The 14035-nt window shown below is 56.7% G+C and overlaps 1 protein-coding gene across 1 annotated transcript; it reads left to right on the forward strand.

Moving 5' to 3' along the window:
• The first annotated feature begins 804 nt into the window (after positions 1-804).
• On the forward strand, positions 805-13646 carry SNAI3 (snail family transcriptional repressor 3). Its single transcript, XM_036346624.1, has 3 exons — positions 805-4751; positions 7448-8056; positions 10032-13646. Exons 1-3 carry the CDS (start codon positions 4583-4585, stop codon positions 10211-10213), a joined length of 960 nt encoding a protein of 319 aa, XP_036202517.1. The 5' UTR covers positions 805-4582; the 3' UTR covers positions 10214-13646.
• The last annotated feature ends 389 nt before the right edge of the window (positions 13647-14035 follow it).

Genomic DNA, 14035 nt, shown 5'->3' on the forward strand with positions numbered 1-14035 from the left:
GGGCCTTACACTCCAGGGCTGAGGGGGTCCCAGGTGCCCTTGCACAATCAGCCTCAGAAGCAAGGAGGGGAGGCTGGCCTCCCAGCCAGAGCCTGAGTCTCAGCCAAGGAGAAGGACAGGCGACCGGGTGGGAACAAGGTGGGCTGAAACAGGCATTTCCTCTGAGTGCAGCCCTCACAGCCTCAGGTTCGGCCAGCTGCTGGGCCCTGCCTGGTGTGGGCTCCTCTCCAACTGAGGAGCGGGAGGCAGGAGCTGGCAGGCTGTTTCGTGGACCTGCGCGACCCGCAGGAGTCTGCTATCAAACCTGTGGAAGCACCTGGAGAGGAAGGGTGGGTGGGCTCACGGACAGGCCGCTGGGAAGTGCGAACAGCATCCATGTGGTATTTTTCCAGAAACTCTGAGACATTTGGTGCATGGGTTTGTGGCGCTGTGGTTTGTTCTACTTGATTAGGTTCTCGTAGCAAATTGCAAATCGCAGAGAGCAAGGCTGCTGTCTGGGTGAGTGTCCTGAGGCGGCTGTAACACAAACCACAACTGGGCTTCCACCATGGGAACGGACCTCCCATTGCTCAGGAGGCCAGAGGTCCAGGTGTCCGCAGGGCTGGTTCCTTCTGAGGGCTGAGGGGGAGCACCCATTCTTTTTTAAAAAAATATATTTTATTGATTTTTTACAGAGAGGAAGGGAGAGAGATAGAGAATTAGAAACGTCGATGAGAGAGGAACATCGATCAGCTGCCTCCTTCACATCTCCCACTGGGGATGTGCCCGCAACCCAGGTACATGCCCCTGACCAGAATCGAACCCGGGACCCTTCAGTCCGCAAGCCAACGCTCTATCCACTGAGCACCCATTCTGTTCCTGCTCTCAGCTCTCCAGCTCCAGCAGCCTCCAGGAGCCTTGGCTCACAGGGGCATCACTGAGCTGTCGGCTTCACGTGGCATCCTCCCTGTGCCCTCGCCATCTGCCCATTTCCCTTTTATCAGAACACAGGTCATCACACTGGGGCCGCCCTGATGACCTCATCTTGAATACACTCACAAAGACCCCATATCCAAATAAGACCACAGCCACGGGTGCTGGGGTTGGTACTCCAACATGTTTTGGGGACAAATGCTTCAACTCCTAATGAAGTCTGTCAGTTCATTGTCAGCACACACTGAGTAGGGAAAGTGGGGAAGAACTGGGCGTGAGCTCCAGCTTGGTGCCCTGACCCAGCCCGGGGACAGAGCCGCTGGGCTCTGCTGAACGTGGTGGCCAGCATGTCGGATCCTGCAGTCAGTGGCTTCTAGAGAGCCTGCCCTAGGCCTGGCCGAGTGTTGACAGGATCCCCAGGCTCTGGAGGTGCATTCTGGGGTCCTCGACATGCTCTGGCTGGCAGGGCTGAGCTCCTTGGCTGGAAGCTGCTGGGGAGGTTAGAGCCAGCCAAGACGCCTCTCCAGCAACCCTCGAGGACAGGACAGGCCTTGCTGCTCTCTGTGTCCTGGTGGCTGGGTGAGCGAGAGAAGCACAGCACACTGACTGAGTGAACTCGAGACCATGTGTGCCGAGGTTCAGACACTTCACTGAGGGAGGATCAGCAAATGGGATTGTCCTGTCCAGTCCATCACTATGAGAGAGAGCCACCCAACACATGGCCTGTGAGTCTTTATGATAACCTGCTGGGGAAGATTGCAGAGAGGATTCAGTGGGGTGAGGAGCTGGGAACTGAGCTGTGGACCCAACAGACCCCTCCATTCAAGGCCAGGGCTCATCTGCTGATGCCCGACCTCTGTATCACATGAGAACAGTTCCTGCAATCTCACACATGTACACACGTATACAAAATATTGTATGTGTGCCTGTACAGGAGGCAGGTCTGCATACGTGCACATACCAGCATGCACACATACTGACACATGTGCACACAGCGTGTTCCTGTCCAGTCACCACTCAGTTCTCACCTTTCCTGCCCCAGCCCCCAGGACCCTCTTCATCATCCAACATCACAAGCCCTACGGTGTCTAGGCCTCCATTGCCTGCCTTCTGAGCAGTGTGTGGAGGGACAATGTTCCCTCTCATACCCAGTATCATATGGGATATGTCCACGGAACCTCTATTTAAGAACCAGTATCACCTCTAACAATCATGTCCCAATGGAATGAGCAGCTGTAAGCAGTAGTGAGTTTCCCTTCACTGGGGGTGACCAAGCACACACTGGCCACCTCTCTGACCGGCTGTTGGGAGCTGGAGCATTGGGCCCAAGTTTCCATGTGTCCATCACGTTGGGTAGCCGTGAGGTTGCCTCAAGTCAGGATTTCCCCTCCATGCCCACCCTCCCTCCATAAAAGCTCCACACACTGATACTGGGGGCCACGGTCACAGTGGCTGGTGCCCCCAGTGCAAGGGCCATCTGCTCAGGGCCTGGGACAGATGAGCCCCAGCTTCAAGACCTGGTTCTGAGCACTATTCCAAGAGTCCTGGTGCCAGGCTCACCCCTGGCCTGGACCTTCACACATGTGTCTGCAGTAGAGAGCACAAACGGGCTCACACCCCTAACCCTCAGGGACATGCTAGCATGTCTGGGGCCATGCTATTTGGGGACTCGATGCTTTCTGTCTAGTCCGACAAGCATTATTGAACCTTCACTGTGGACCTGAGCAAATGCGGGTGATGCAAAGCAACAAGGGCTGGCTCCCACCTGGCTCAGGGGGGGTGGGGTTCCTACACTGACAGCAACGGGAGGGGCAGCAGCCTGGCTCTTGGAAGCTGGCATCCCCAGGTGCCCATGGGAGACTGCTGTGGTTTTCGAAGGAAAGGTGACCTCGGTTCCCTGCCAGTCCTGCTCTGGGTAAGAGAGGGGGTGGTTAGAAGTGTATTTCCCACTGTAGGGCGAGATGTGAGGCTTCCCTGCCAAGCACAGAAGCCCTCTGAGGACAGAAGGACACAGAGCAGACCAGATGGGGACGCCCCTCCCTGGGCTGCGCGGGTAGGGAAGGCAAATGCTGAGGTTTTCTTCTGTTGGTACCACTTGGGTCCCCACAGCCAAAAGTCAGTCTGTGCCAACAAAGGAGGGCAGTTCTGAGATGTTAGTAGGGATTGGAGACTTCCCTCCAGGCCCTTTGTTATGGCGGCCCCGGGAAGGAGTCAACGGCCCTTAACCCAAAGGTGCTCCGAGGACCCTCGGGTCCCTGGTGCATTTCCAAGATGAGATCAGCAGATTCTCCACAGGAGTGCCCCAGCTTCCCTAAATAACAGAGCGTCTCCCTGGGATTAAGGAGGTCATCTTGGCCAGTGGCCACACAATGGGTGGCTGAGTGAGGAAGGACAGTATGGGCAAAAGGCTGGCCCAGGTATCTGCTAGTTTATCTACGTCTGGGAGAGGGAGAGAGAAGGAAGAGAGGGTATAAATAGAAACCTTTCGAGGCCCAGGAACAGGTGAATAAGCAGAAGGCAGTCACGTGTCCTCAGAAAGCCACATGTGTGGCAGCGTGGTGCCAGGCCATGGCCCACAGGAGAGACTCGCGCCTTCTCCTGTCTGTGCAGGACCTGCCCTTCCACGCGCCCTCCTGGGGTACACGCGCCTCCAGTAAGGCTGAAAGGGTGGGTCTTGTTCCCAATTTAACCACTTCCCAGACTTTCAGAGCCTGTTTTCTCATCTGCAAAACTGTGGGAATGTGAGGCACTGTGTGACACAGCCCGCCTCCCACGGTCTCTGCAGGGGTTCTTCACAGGCTCGCTGCCATAACTACCACGCCCTCCCCAGCCCACACTGTCCTTCCTCACTTCCTCTGGTGCAGCACCTGGGCCTTAAAAGGCTCTGCTGGGAAGGCAGGCCTGCTACAGGGTTGTGGCTCTCAGGGGTCCAGCCAGGTGCTGTGTCCACCGCCCAAAGACTGCCCCACCTGACCCCTGAACTCTTGAAATGTCCACATCCAAAGGGACCAGACACCCTGCTCTTTGTGGCACTGAGGATTCCAAAGGACACGGAAGGAGGAACATGCTGCCCAGAGGCACAGACAGGCTGCTGCAAAGTGCACAGCTTTGCCCTCTTTGATTAAACTTCCTGTAACCACATATTTGGACCCCTTGGAATTCCAGAATTCCAGGCTGTGTCCTTTCTGGATGCCTGGGGCCAACTCTTTGAGCACTGTCTCCAGGGGAAGGGGCCCACTGGAAAGGGAGGGGCCCGGCTCGCCCAGGCCAGCTGACCCCATTGGTCACCACTATAGCTGTTGGCGTTCAGCTTATCAATCTTACCGTTGCGGGTTTGAGCAGGAGGTGGGGTGGGTTAACGGGCTGGAGTCAGGGTTCTCCCAGGCTGGGTTCCACGCAAGGTCCCGCTCCCTGTGCATGGAGCCGGCTGGGCTTCCACCCAGCCCTGACCTCCGCCCTTTAGTCTGCGGCTAGTGGGTGCGTCAGGCCCCAGGGGTCGACGTGACTCGCGGCGCGCGCCAGGGAGGTCCCGTGGGCAGGACACGCCGGCCACGCGCTCCTGCCCCCACGCCGCGCACCTGTCCTGGGCGTGGCCCCGAAGCCTGGTCCCGCGGTCCCGCCCCGCCCCGCCCCGGCCGCGCCACGCGCTGATTGGCCGAGGCGGCGCGCTATGCTAATGAGTCTGACCCTGCCCGCACCTGCCGCGGCGCCGCGGACCCGCCTTCTGTGGATTCGCAAGCGGGACCTGCACCCGCGAGGAACCATGCCGCGCTCCTTCCTGGTGAAAACGCACTCCAGCCACAGGGTCCCCAACTACGGGGAGCTGGAGACTCAGAGAGGTAGGGGCTGCCGGGCTCCCCAGCCCCTGCGCAGGGCTCAGGCTCCCGCGGGGCAGGAGGGGGAGGCCCCGGGAGCGGGTGACATCTGTCCCAGGTAAGGAGGAGAGGCGGTAGCTCACCAGCAAGGCTGGAGGGAGGTAGGTTGTCGAGTCCAGCGGAGCGAGTAGAGCTTCTCTCCCCACTTAGAGACGTTTCTAGGTTCCCAATCACTCTGGGCTCTCCCTCTATGGGCTGGCGCGCCCATCCCAGATGAGAGAACCCGTGGGGCAGGAGCTTTGGGAGGGGGTCCCAGGGATGGTGGAGACTCAGAGGGCCACCTGGGGCTGCCATCCAAGGTCTCCGGGGGAACATCCTGGCGTGGGTGGTGGCCGCAGGGGCCGGGAAGAGTGACCATGGGTGGGCTCGGTGGTGCCAAGGCCCAGCTCGTCCCGCGTCCCAAGGGCTCCTCTCGTGCCTCCTTACCCCTCCTGAGGGTCTACCTCCGGCCTCTCCTTACCCCAGTGGAGGTTGCCCAGGGCAGGCTGGGCTAAGAGGCTGCCCTCCTCTCCCCGGGAGGCTCGGTGGGGAGGTGGGAGTCCAGGACCCAGAGCTGTACCCTCATTCCCGTTCCCCACTGGGCAGAGGGGTACGGGGAAGTCCCAGGGCAAAGGCCTCCAGAGTGGTTACAGCTGTTCCCCCAGCTCATCAGCTTCTTGGGGCAAGACCTCCTGGGAGACTGCTTGGTGACTCAGAGGGGAAGTGGGAGAGGGGAACGGGGACACTGGAGGCCAGGGCACCTCAGAGCCTTAGAGCTCTCAGAACCCAGCGTGGGGAGTCTCTGACCAGTACCGAGGCACGGATGCCACCAGGGGGCGCCTTCCAGGACCAGGAGCCTCACTTCGGGGTCCTGAAACCAAAGGAGAGTCACCACAGGCGATTTTTTTTTTTTCTTTTAAAGAACTTCCTAATCGCAGAGATCAGGCAAGTCTTTTACATTCGGTAGTGTTTACTGTTATACACACTACGGGACAGGGGTTTTTGGTTTGTTTTTTAAATATGTTTTTATTGATTTCAGAGAAGAAGGGAGAGGGAGAGAGAAACATCCATGATGAGAGAGAATCATCGATTGGCTGCCTCATGCACATCCCCTACTGGGGATCGAGCCTGCAACCCAGGCATGTGTCCTGACCAGAAATCAAGCCGAGACCTCCTGGTTCACATGTCAATGCTCAAACCGGCCGGGCTTGATTTAAAAAAATAAAACAGAATAGAAACCATCAAAGTGTGGTGCTTCAGATAAAGGACAGTTTTGTTTCAGGCATATGTGACGGAAACTTGAATTTACATGGGCCATAATTTTAAAACTTTAAAGACCATTGTGTAGAGTTCAGTCATACAGTGCACCCCCTTCGCTATTTGAATGGGCAAATCTGGGCAACTCTGCAAGGCCCAGTGAAGGACTGTCCGAGAACAGCCTGGCAGCCCATTAGCTCTCTCTGTTCCGCTCCCCCACCCCTCCTCTCCCAATCGGGGCCAGGGATTCATTTCAACACATAGAGATTTGAGCTTTGGGGAGATGCAGAATGTAACACTCACCTACTAACTAACCTGTTTACTTTGGGGGCCCACCATTCTGGGTCAAGAGTAGGGCACGCTGGCCCCCAAACACAGGAACAACAGGCTGAGGTCAGAGGACAGCTTCTCTGGACCAGGAGACGTGGCAGGAGGCTGCGTGCACCCTGTCAGGGTGTTGAGGAGTAATCAGAAGGTGACCGGAGGCTGACTGTCTACATGGCGGCCTGCTGCCAAGGGCTCTGAATTAATGCTGCGTGGCAGCCTGGGGGATGCACTGTGAGCTGGTCCTGAGGTGGAAAGGGACTCAGAGAGAGGATCCACCCTGCCCGGCAGTGAGGGAGTCTTCCTTGGCCCCATGAAGGCTGTTTTGGGATTCTGTAAGGCAGTGGTTCTCAACCTTCTGGCCCTTTAAATACAGTTCCTCATGTTGTGACCCAACCATAAAATTATCTTCTTGGCTACTTCATAACTACTTCATAATGTTGTTACTGTTATAAATCGTAATGTAAATATCTGGTATGCAGGATGGTCTTAGGCCATCCCTGTGAAAGGGTCCTTCTACCGCCAAAGGGGTCATGACCCTCAGTTTGAGAACCGCTGCTGTAAGATATTTCTTTATTTTTGTTCTTAAAGAGAAACAGATTCCTCCTCTAGACTCCTGGGCCATCGTCACTTCCCCAGCTGACCCCTCCATCTTTCAGGCCTTTCCCTTCATGCCAAGTTTCTGAGAGCCTAGAGCAGGGGTGGGCAAACTTTTTGACTCGAGGGCCACAATGGGTTCTTAAACTGGACCGGAGGGCCGGAACAAAAGCATGGATGGAGTGTTTGTGTGAACTAATATAAATTCAAAGTAAACATCATTACATAAAAGGGTACGGTCTCTTTTTTTCAATAGTTTTATTCATTTCAAACGGGCCGGATCCACCCTGCGGGCCGTAGTTTGCCCACGGCTGGCCTAGAGCAAGCATGTCAAACTCATAGCCCATGGGCCACATGCCTCGTTTATTTGGCCCATGTTAGCCTTTGAGTTTGACATGCTTGGCTTAGAAGGTAGGCTTAAAATTAGACCCAAGATGGAAGAGAACACAACACTTTGGGACTGAGTCTTCACCTTTCCATTCTCTCTCTTTCTGCCCTTCTAGAAATCAATGGCTCCTGTTCTGCCTGTGGGGGGCTGATGGTGCCCCTCCTTCTCCCAGACAGGGCGGCCCCTCCCATTTCTGCTGACCCTGCCCAGCCCTGGGACCACACCTCTGTCGTCACCTGCATCTCCCTGCCCCTCCCAGAAGCTCGGGGGACCTCTGAGCCAGATCCCTTGGAAGTCAGCCTGATGGACCCTTGTGCTGGCCGGGCTCCCAGCGTACCCCTCAAAGACAGCCTGAGCCACCTCAATCTGCCCCCACTGCTGGTTCTGCCCACACGGTGGCCCCCAATTCTAGGCCCAGAAGGGGACCAGCCTCCAGATAGACTGCTGGGGGCTGAGCAGGCCCCCTGTGCCCCAGGTGGCTTCCAGTGCATCCATTGCCACAAGCTCTACCACACACTGGCTGGGTTGGCCAGGCACCGGCAGCTGCACTGCCACCTGCAGGCTCAGCGCTGCTTCACCTGCAAGTATTGTGACAAGGAGTACTCCAGCCTGGGGGCCCTCAAAATGCACATCCGCACACACACACTGCCCTGCATTTGCGCCATCTGTGGCAAGGCCTTCTCCAGGCCCTGGCTGCTCCAGGGCCACATCCGGACCCACACAGGTAGGACAGCGACGGGTCCACAGAGGGGTCTGGGTGGGGCGGGAGTGGGATCTGGAGGTTAGAAAGAGGAGTGGGGCAATTTTATGGCCAAGAAGACAGACATTCTCACAGCTTTGGCTCTCCTGTGGATTTGTGTCTTGGGGCTGCAGAACAAAGTCCCACAATCTTGGGGGAGGGGCCTCAAGACATCAGCAACGCCCCCTCCCGCTGTCCGGAGGCCAGAAGCCCAAAGCCCAGGTGTTCCAGGGTTGCCTCCCTCCAAAGGCTCTAGAGGAGAGCCCTTCCTGCCTCTTCCAGATCCTGGGGCTCCAGGCAGATCTTGGCTGTGGCCACATCACTCCAACTCCTCTTCCGACCTCACGTGGCCTCTCCTCCCGGTGCGTCTGTGTCCAAATCTCCCTCTTGTCATAAGGGCACCAGTCACATTGAATCAGGGCCCACAAACTGCAATGTGACCCCATCTTAACCTGATGGCATCGGCAAAGCCCCTATGTCCAAATACCGGTTTAGGACGGGGACGACTCCTTTTTGGAGGACACAATTCAACCCATAACGCCCAGCAAAGCGTAGAATGCACGGCCTTCAGCAGGACCTGATTTCTTACATTCCATGGCCTTCTAGAATTCTGGAACAGGAGGAGAAGGGAGCCAGAAAGGCTTGGGCTGGGAGTAAGAACCTGGGCATCACAGCCTATCTATCTGAAGGGCAGAGACGACAGCTGGGACTTCACTTGGAATTTGGGGAGCTGGAGCAAACCTGTCCATGGGTGAGAGGGTGGCCAGGAGCCCATAGGAAATGGAGGAGAGAAGGGCAGTTGTGGAGATAAGACAAAGACAGAAGCAGGAAGGAAAGGACATGGGCAGGAGCGGAAGGCGACCTAAGAGCCTCAGCTTTTCATGCCGTAGATTACAATACACTGCCCAGAACGAGCGGGAGGGGCCTGCTCTGTACAGGGGCAGCCAGTGGCTGAGGTGGACCGCGGCCTGCAGCTTCGCCTGAGCCGAGACTGTCAGGCACACCGTGCAGAGTGGGTGACAGGAACAGAGACAGAGCTCCCAGAATAAGTCTTTGGTCCTCATCGCAGACCCCCAGTTGCAACGCACTTTCTGTAACCGGAGCCTCCCTAATCCTAAGTCACGGCCCCATAACTAGAATCTTCTGAGTCACACCGGGGTGGAGGCTGGAAAGGAGCCATTTTCCTTGACCCTTCGCTGAGGATGGCACACATCTCAGAGGCTCGGTGCTTTTGTTCTGGGAGCCAGGAGGGTGGGAGTCCCCGCCGGAGGCTGGCTGGCTGGGAGTGTGCCCGGGTGTCGGGCAGGGGGGACTGCAGGCTGGTGGCGCTCAGGACTCTGTAGGGCTGCAGGACTGGAAGCTGCTCTTCACGAGCAGAGAGGAGGTGACTCTCAACGACCCTTCCTTTTACACTTTTCAGAATCATCCCAGGGGCCAAGGTTCCAACAGTAGGCCTGGAGGATACAGGATTTTAGCCCTTCCTAAATGCCTGCCTCCTGTGCAGGAGGGCTTACTCCTTCCAGCCCGCCTTCTGCGGCAGCCTCGTTGGTCTCCACCACTGGCTTTCAGTGGGTGGCACAGCTGCCAGAAGGTGCCGTGCTTCTCACGTCCAGATCTGGGTGGCACAGGCCCCAGGAGAGCTCTGACAGAAACAGAAAGATCTAGCAGCTGCGGGAGATGAGCGAAGAGCAGTGTGGACCTTGGCTCTTCGGAAGGGTTAGGTGTATCGTTCCGCCCAACCTCCAGCAGCCCCAGCCTTAGGCTGTGTGGCCTCTTGGCCTTAGTGTCTCCTCCTGGGTCAGGGCTAAGGCTCCTTTCACTATGCCCTAAAGATAAATGAATTGGAATTGAGTAAGCATTTGGAGTTACTCATTTATAAACAGAGGCACTGGAACCCTGGGGTGTCTTCCCAGGACACCCCAGATAGTCACTCACCTGCCTTCCCCTTTCCCTCCCCCAGGTGAGAAGCCTTATGCCTGCTCTCACTGCAGCAGGGCCTTTGCCGACCGCTCAAATCTCCGGGCGCACCTGCAGACACACTCTGACACCAAGAAATACCAGTGCAAGAGCTGCGCCAAGACCTTCTCCCGCATGTCGCTCTTGGTGAGGCATGAGGAGTCTGGCTGCTGCCCCGGTCCCTGAGAGGCATGGGTTTGGTGCTGTCGGAGGGACAAGACCTCACCCCAGAGACACCATGGCTGGCGACCCTCTTGGCAGCCTCGTGCTGCCTGGTGTGCTCAGAGGAGCTAGGCAGACCGGGAGGGCAGGAGCTCAGCCTCCCACTCTCAGGCGCGTCCCCTGCCCACCACCTGCATCTGTTCGGAACCAGAGCAGCCCAGCGGGCCGTCAGGACGAGCGAGGGCCCGTGGAGGTCTCCTGCCCCACTCTGCCCACTCAGAGGGGACGACTTTCAACAAAACAAGAACCTCTGTTTTGTTTTCCACCTGCCCTGGTTTCAGCTTCTGTTTCTCTAAGAGTGAAAGACTGCTGGGGGACTGTCGCCAGCATGGACCATGCCTGCCATTAAGACGACGAATGGAGCTGCCTTTGGATCTCTCCGCAGCTCCACGTGAACAGTCTGACTTGTGCGAGCGCATGCACAGTCCAGCCTGCATGGGCAGAGCTACCTCAAGGCTCACCTCCCTCTGCCTTTGGCTTGGGATCTGGGCCACGCACCCTCCCCATCTCACTAGGCTGTCCCTAAGGTGGAGCAGCACCAGGGGGACAGGCAGCTAGGCCCCCATCCACATCGTGGGGCAATAAAGAGTCCATGTGCTCAGGCCTGTTATGTCCTCTGAGGTTCTGCGTGTTCCCGGTCCCCCGCGTCTGTGGAGGAGCCTGAGTTCTGAGAAGTTATCCAGAGGCAGCCGGATCCCTGGCCACAGAGGAGGAGAATAGGGATCAGGGCATCGAGCTGTGATGTTGTTTCGGGATGGGGAGTGAGGCTGCAGAAGGCAGGGTCCAGGTGAACAGCGGTGTCTTCTGGAAGAAAGAGGCGAGTGATGGAACAGTATCAAACTGTGGAATGACTGAGGGGCATGAGCTCGGGCTGGGGATGAGTGAGGGCTTGCAAGCGAAGTGTGAGGAAACGGAGGCCAGAAGAAAGGGCGGGGTGGGCTGTGAGCGCGGCATGGCTGGGCGCCATTTCCCGCATGGTCTAAGTTAGGAGAGAGAACCTCGCTGTATGTGCACACCTCTCCGCGGTCACCACAAGGATGTCTCCACTGTGCCACCTCACCCAGGGCCGTGTCTCCACGCCTGCTCACTACTGTCACCTTTGTTCTGCACACCCTCTCTTGAGGCTGCAGGCATCTGTGACCTGAGTGAGTGGCCCAGACCTTTGACCCCGCCCTGGACACACAAACCTTCCCAAACCGACTCAGATGCCCACACATAAGAACCTCCTCTCCCCGCCCAGTGTCCTGCCCCCACTGCCCCAGCATGGCGGCGTCATTGCCTTCTCACAGGTGGACTCCTCTCACCCCCAGGCCTCCGGGTGGTCACCTGTTGGTCTGGTCCTGCCTCCTGCCAGCGTGTCTTAACCATCTCCAGCAGGACCTGGAGGGAAGGCGGCACCCAGGACCGAAGAAGGAGGCCTGAGAGTCAGGGACACGGACTGAGCCCTTGCTGCTGGGAGGCACACCTGCTCCTCTCTGCAGGAAGGACAGCCCGCTGCCCCAGCCAAGGGAGAGCTGGGCCCTTGGTCCTGGGCCCGGAATGGAGCCACACGGCACGTGCAGAGGCCCCCCTCTCAGCCCGGAGCCACCAGACCTGCTGAGCCTCCTCTGCGTGGACAGCATTCAGGAGCTTTTCCAGGACCACACTGGGTGCCAAGTATCTTACTCTGCAGCCGCCTCTGCCGCAGTCCCAGCCCTGATGGCCCCCACCACAGGTTCCACCTGGTGCTCCTCAGGGGTGAAGAACCCTGGATGGTTGGTTTGATGATGGCCGTTGGAGGGGTCTTGGGTCATCCCAGAGGAAACTTGACCTTGGTCTTGGGGTTCTTTGGACCACGGTGACCTTGATGAAGCAGACCACCCAGGGGAGCCCCTACCTGGCCCACACCAGACTGTCTCAGCCACTGGACTGAAGATGTTTCTGAGCCTGGGAATGTCCCATTTAGCTCATGCATCCGTTCGCTGTGGCTGCTGTAAGGAAGTCCCACATGCTGGGCAGCTTAAACAACAGAAATTCATGTTCCCACAGTCCTGGAGGCCAGCAGTCTGAGTCAGGGTGTCAGCAGAGCTGGTTCCTTCTGGCGCTGAGGAGACGTCCAGGCCTCTCCCAGGCCTGCTGATCTGCTGACAATCTTTGATGTTCCTTGGTTTGTAGAGCATCACCCCATCTCTCCCTCCATCTTCACATGGTGTTCTCCCTGCCTGCGTCCGTCTGTGTCCAAATTTCCTCTTTTTATAAGAAAACCAGACATATTGGGTTAGGATCCACCATGAAATGGCCTCATCTTGACTACATCTGCAATGACCTTATTTCCACATTCTGAGGTACTGCGGGTTAAGATCTCAACATATAAATTGAGGGGACACCATTCATACCCCAGCAGCTGATAACACATGGTTTGCCAAGAGATGCCAGGGGGGTCCTGTGCTTGGGCTTAAGGCAAGGAGAGCCGAATCCTAATCTCCTCCAGTCCACAAAAAACCGAGGGGCAGGGGGACTCTTACTGCCAGGGTTACTAGAAACACCTCCTCTGAAGGTTTGTGTCCCCCTGCTCAGTATCTGGCCCCTCTCTAGTGTCTGTGTCTGTCCTCCTCCTCCTCTTCACCATCCTGTCAGGTGGCCCTGTAGGGCTGAGAACAGGCCTGTGTCCCAACAGGATGATCCTACCCCCAAAATGTCTCTTGAGGCGCCTGTCCCTTCTGCCTCTCCCCAAGCCTGGCAAAGGTGAAAGTTCCAGCCAGTGTTTGTGCTGTGCCTGGCCAGCTCACAGGAGGCTTTTAAAAAAATAGCATCCAGATGCCTGAAGGAAGCTATATTGTAAATTGTGTTCTATTTCTGGGCTCCAATATCTAAATGAGGCGATGCACCTGTTGGGTATGAAGGGAGGGAATTTCACAGGCCTAAAATAAAGTTGAATGTTGCCCTCTGTGCCGGCCCATGGAAAATGCTCTTATATTTATATCTGGACTGGTGTAGGGCAGGGCAGTGGAGCACCGGTTGGCAGAGGGGTGAGGAAAGGCCCGGGCACCTGCCAGGAAACTGACATGGAATGAATGGGGGGACGTCCCACTCAAAGCTACATGGCTACAGTCATACCTCGAGGCCACCACGTCTCCCACCGGCCATGCTGCCTGCGGCAACCTTGGGGCTCACAGCTTCCACCCTGCCCTCTCCCCTGATCGTTAGGATTAGTTCAGAAGCCCATTTAACATTTGGGTTTCCAGAGCCCCCTCTCCACACCTATAGAATGAGAATCAGAACAGGGTCTCAGTCTTCACATCCATAAGCGACACACTCAAGGGGCAGACTCAGTGAGCACCAAAGCCCCACTGAAGCAAGTCCTGCTCCATAAGGGTGTCTCCAGCACAGCAGTTCTCCCATTGTAGACACAGCTGGTCCTCATAGCCAATTTGCCTGGAGGTCAATTCCTCCCCGTGATACCATCAGCAATCAAGACTTAACTACAACAAGACTGTGCACACAGCCCACAAAGGGGTGCGCCAAGAGTGTCCACCTCAGGTAATTAGGGAGGCTGAGCCACTGGGCCCTATAGGACACCTAGCACAGAAAGCCACTCTATCAACACAGGGAAGCAGCCAAAATGCAGAGACAAAGAAACATGTCACAAACGAAATAAATGGAGGAAAGCAAACTACTGGATATAGAGTTCAAAACCATGGTTATAAGGTTACTCAAGAATCTTCTAAAAACCTCTGAGAAATTTAGTGAGACCCTCAAGGATATGAAAAAGGACCAATTAGAAATTAAGCATACACTGATTGAAAT

This window comes from Myotis myotis, unplaced genomic scaffold, assembly GCF_014108235.1.
Source record: "Myotis myotis isolate mMyoMyo1 unplaced genomic scaffold, mMyoMyo1.p scaffold_m19_p_19, whole genome shotgun sequence".
In the NCBI taxonomy this organism is placed as follows: Eukaryota; Metazoa; Chordata; class Mammalia; order Chiroptera; family Vespertilionidae; genus Myotis; species Myotis myotis.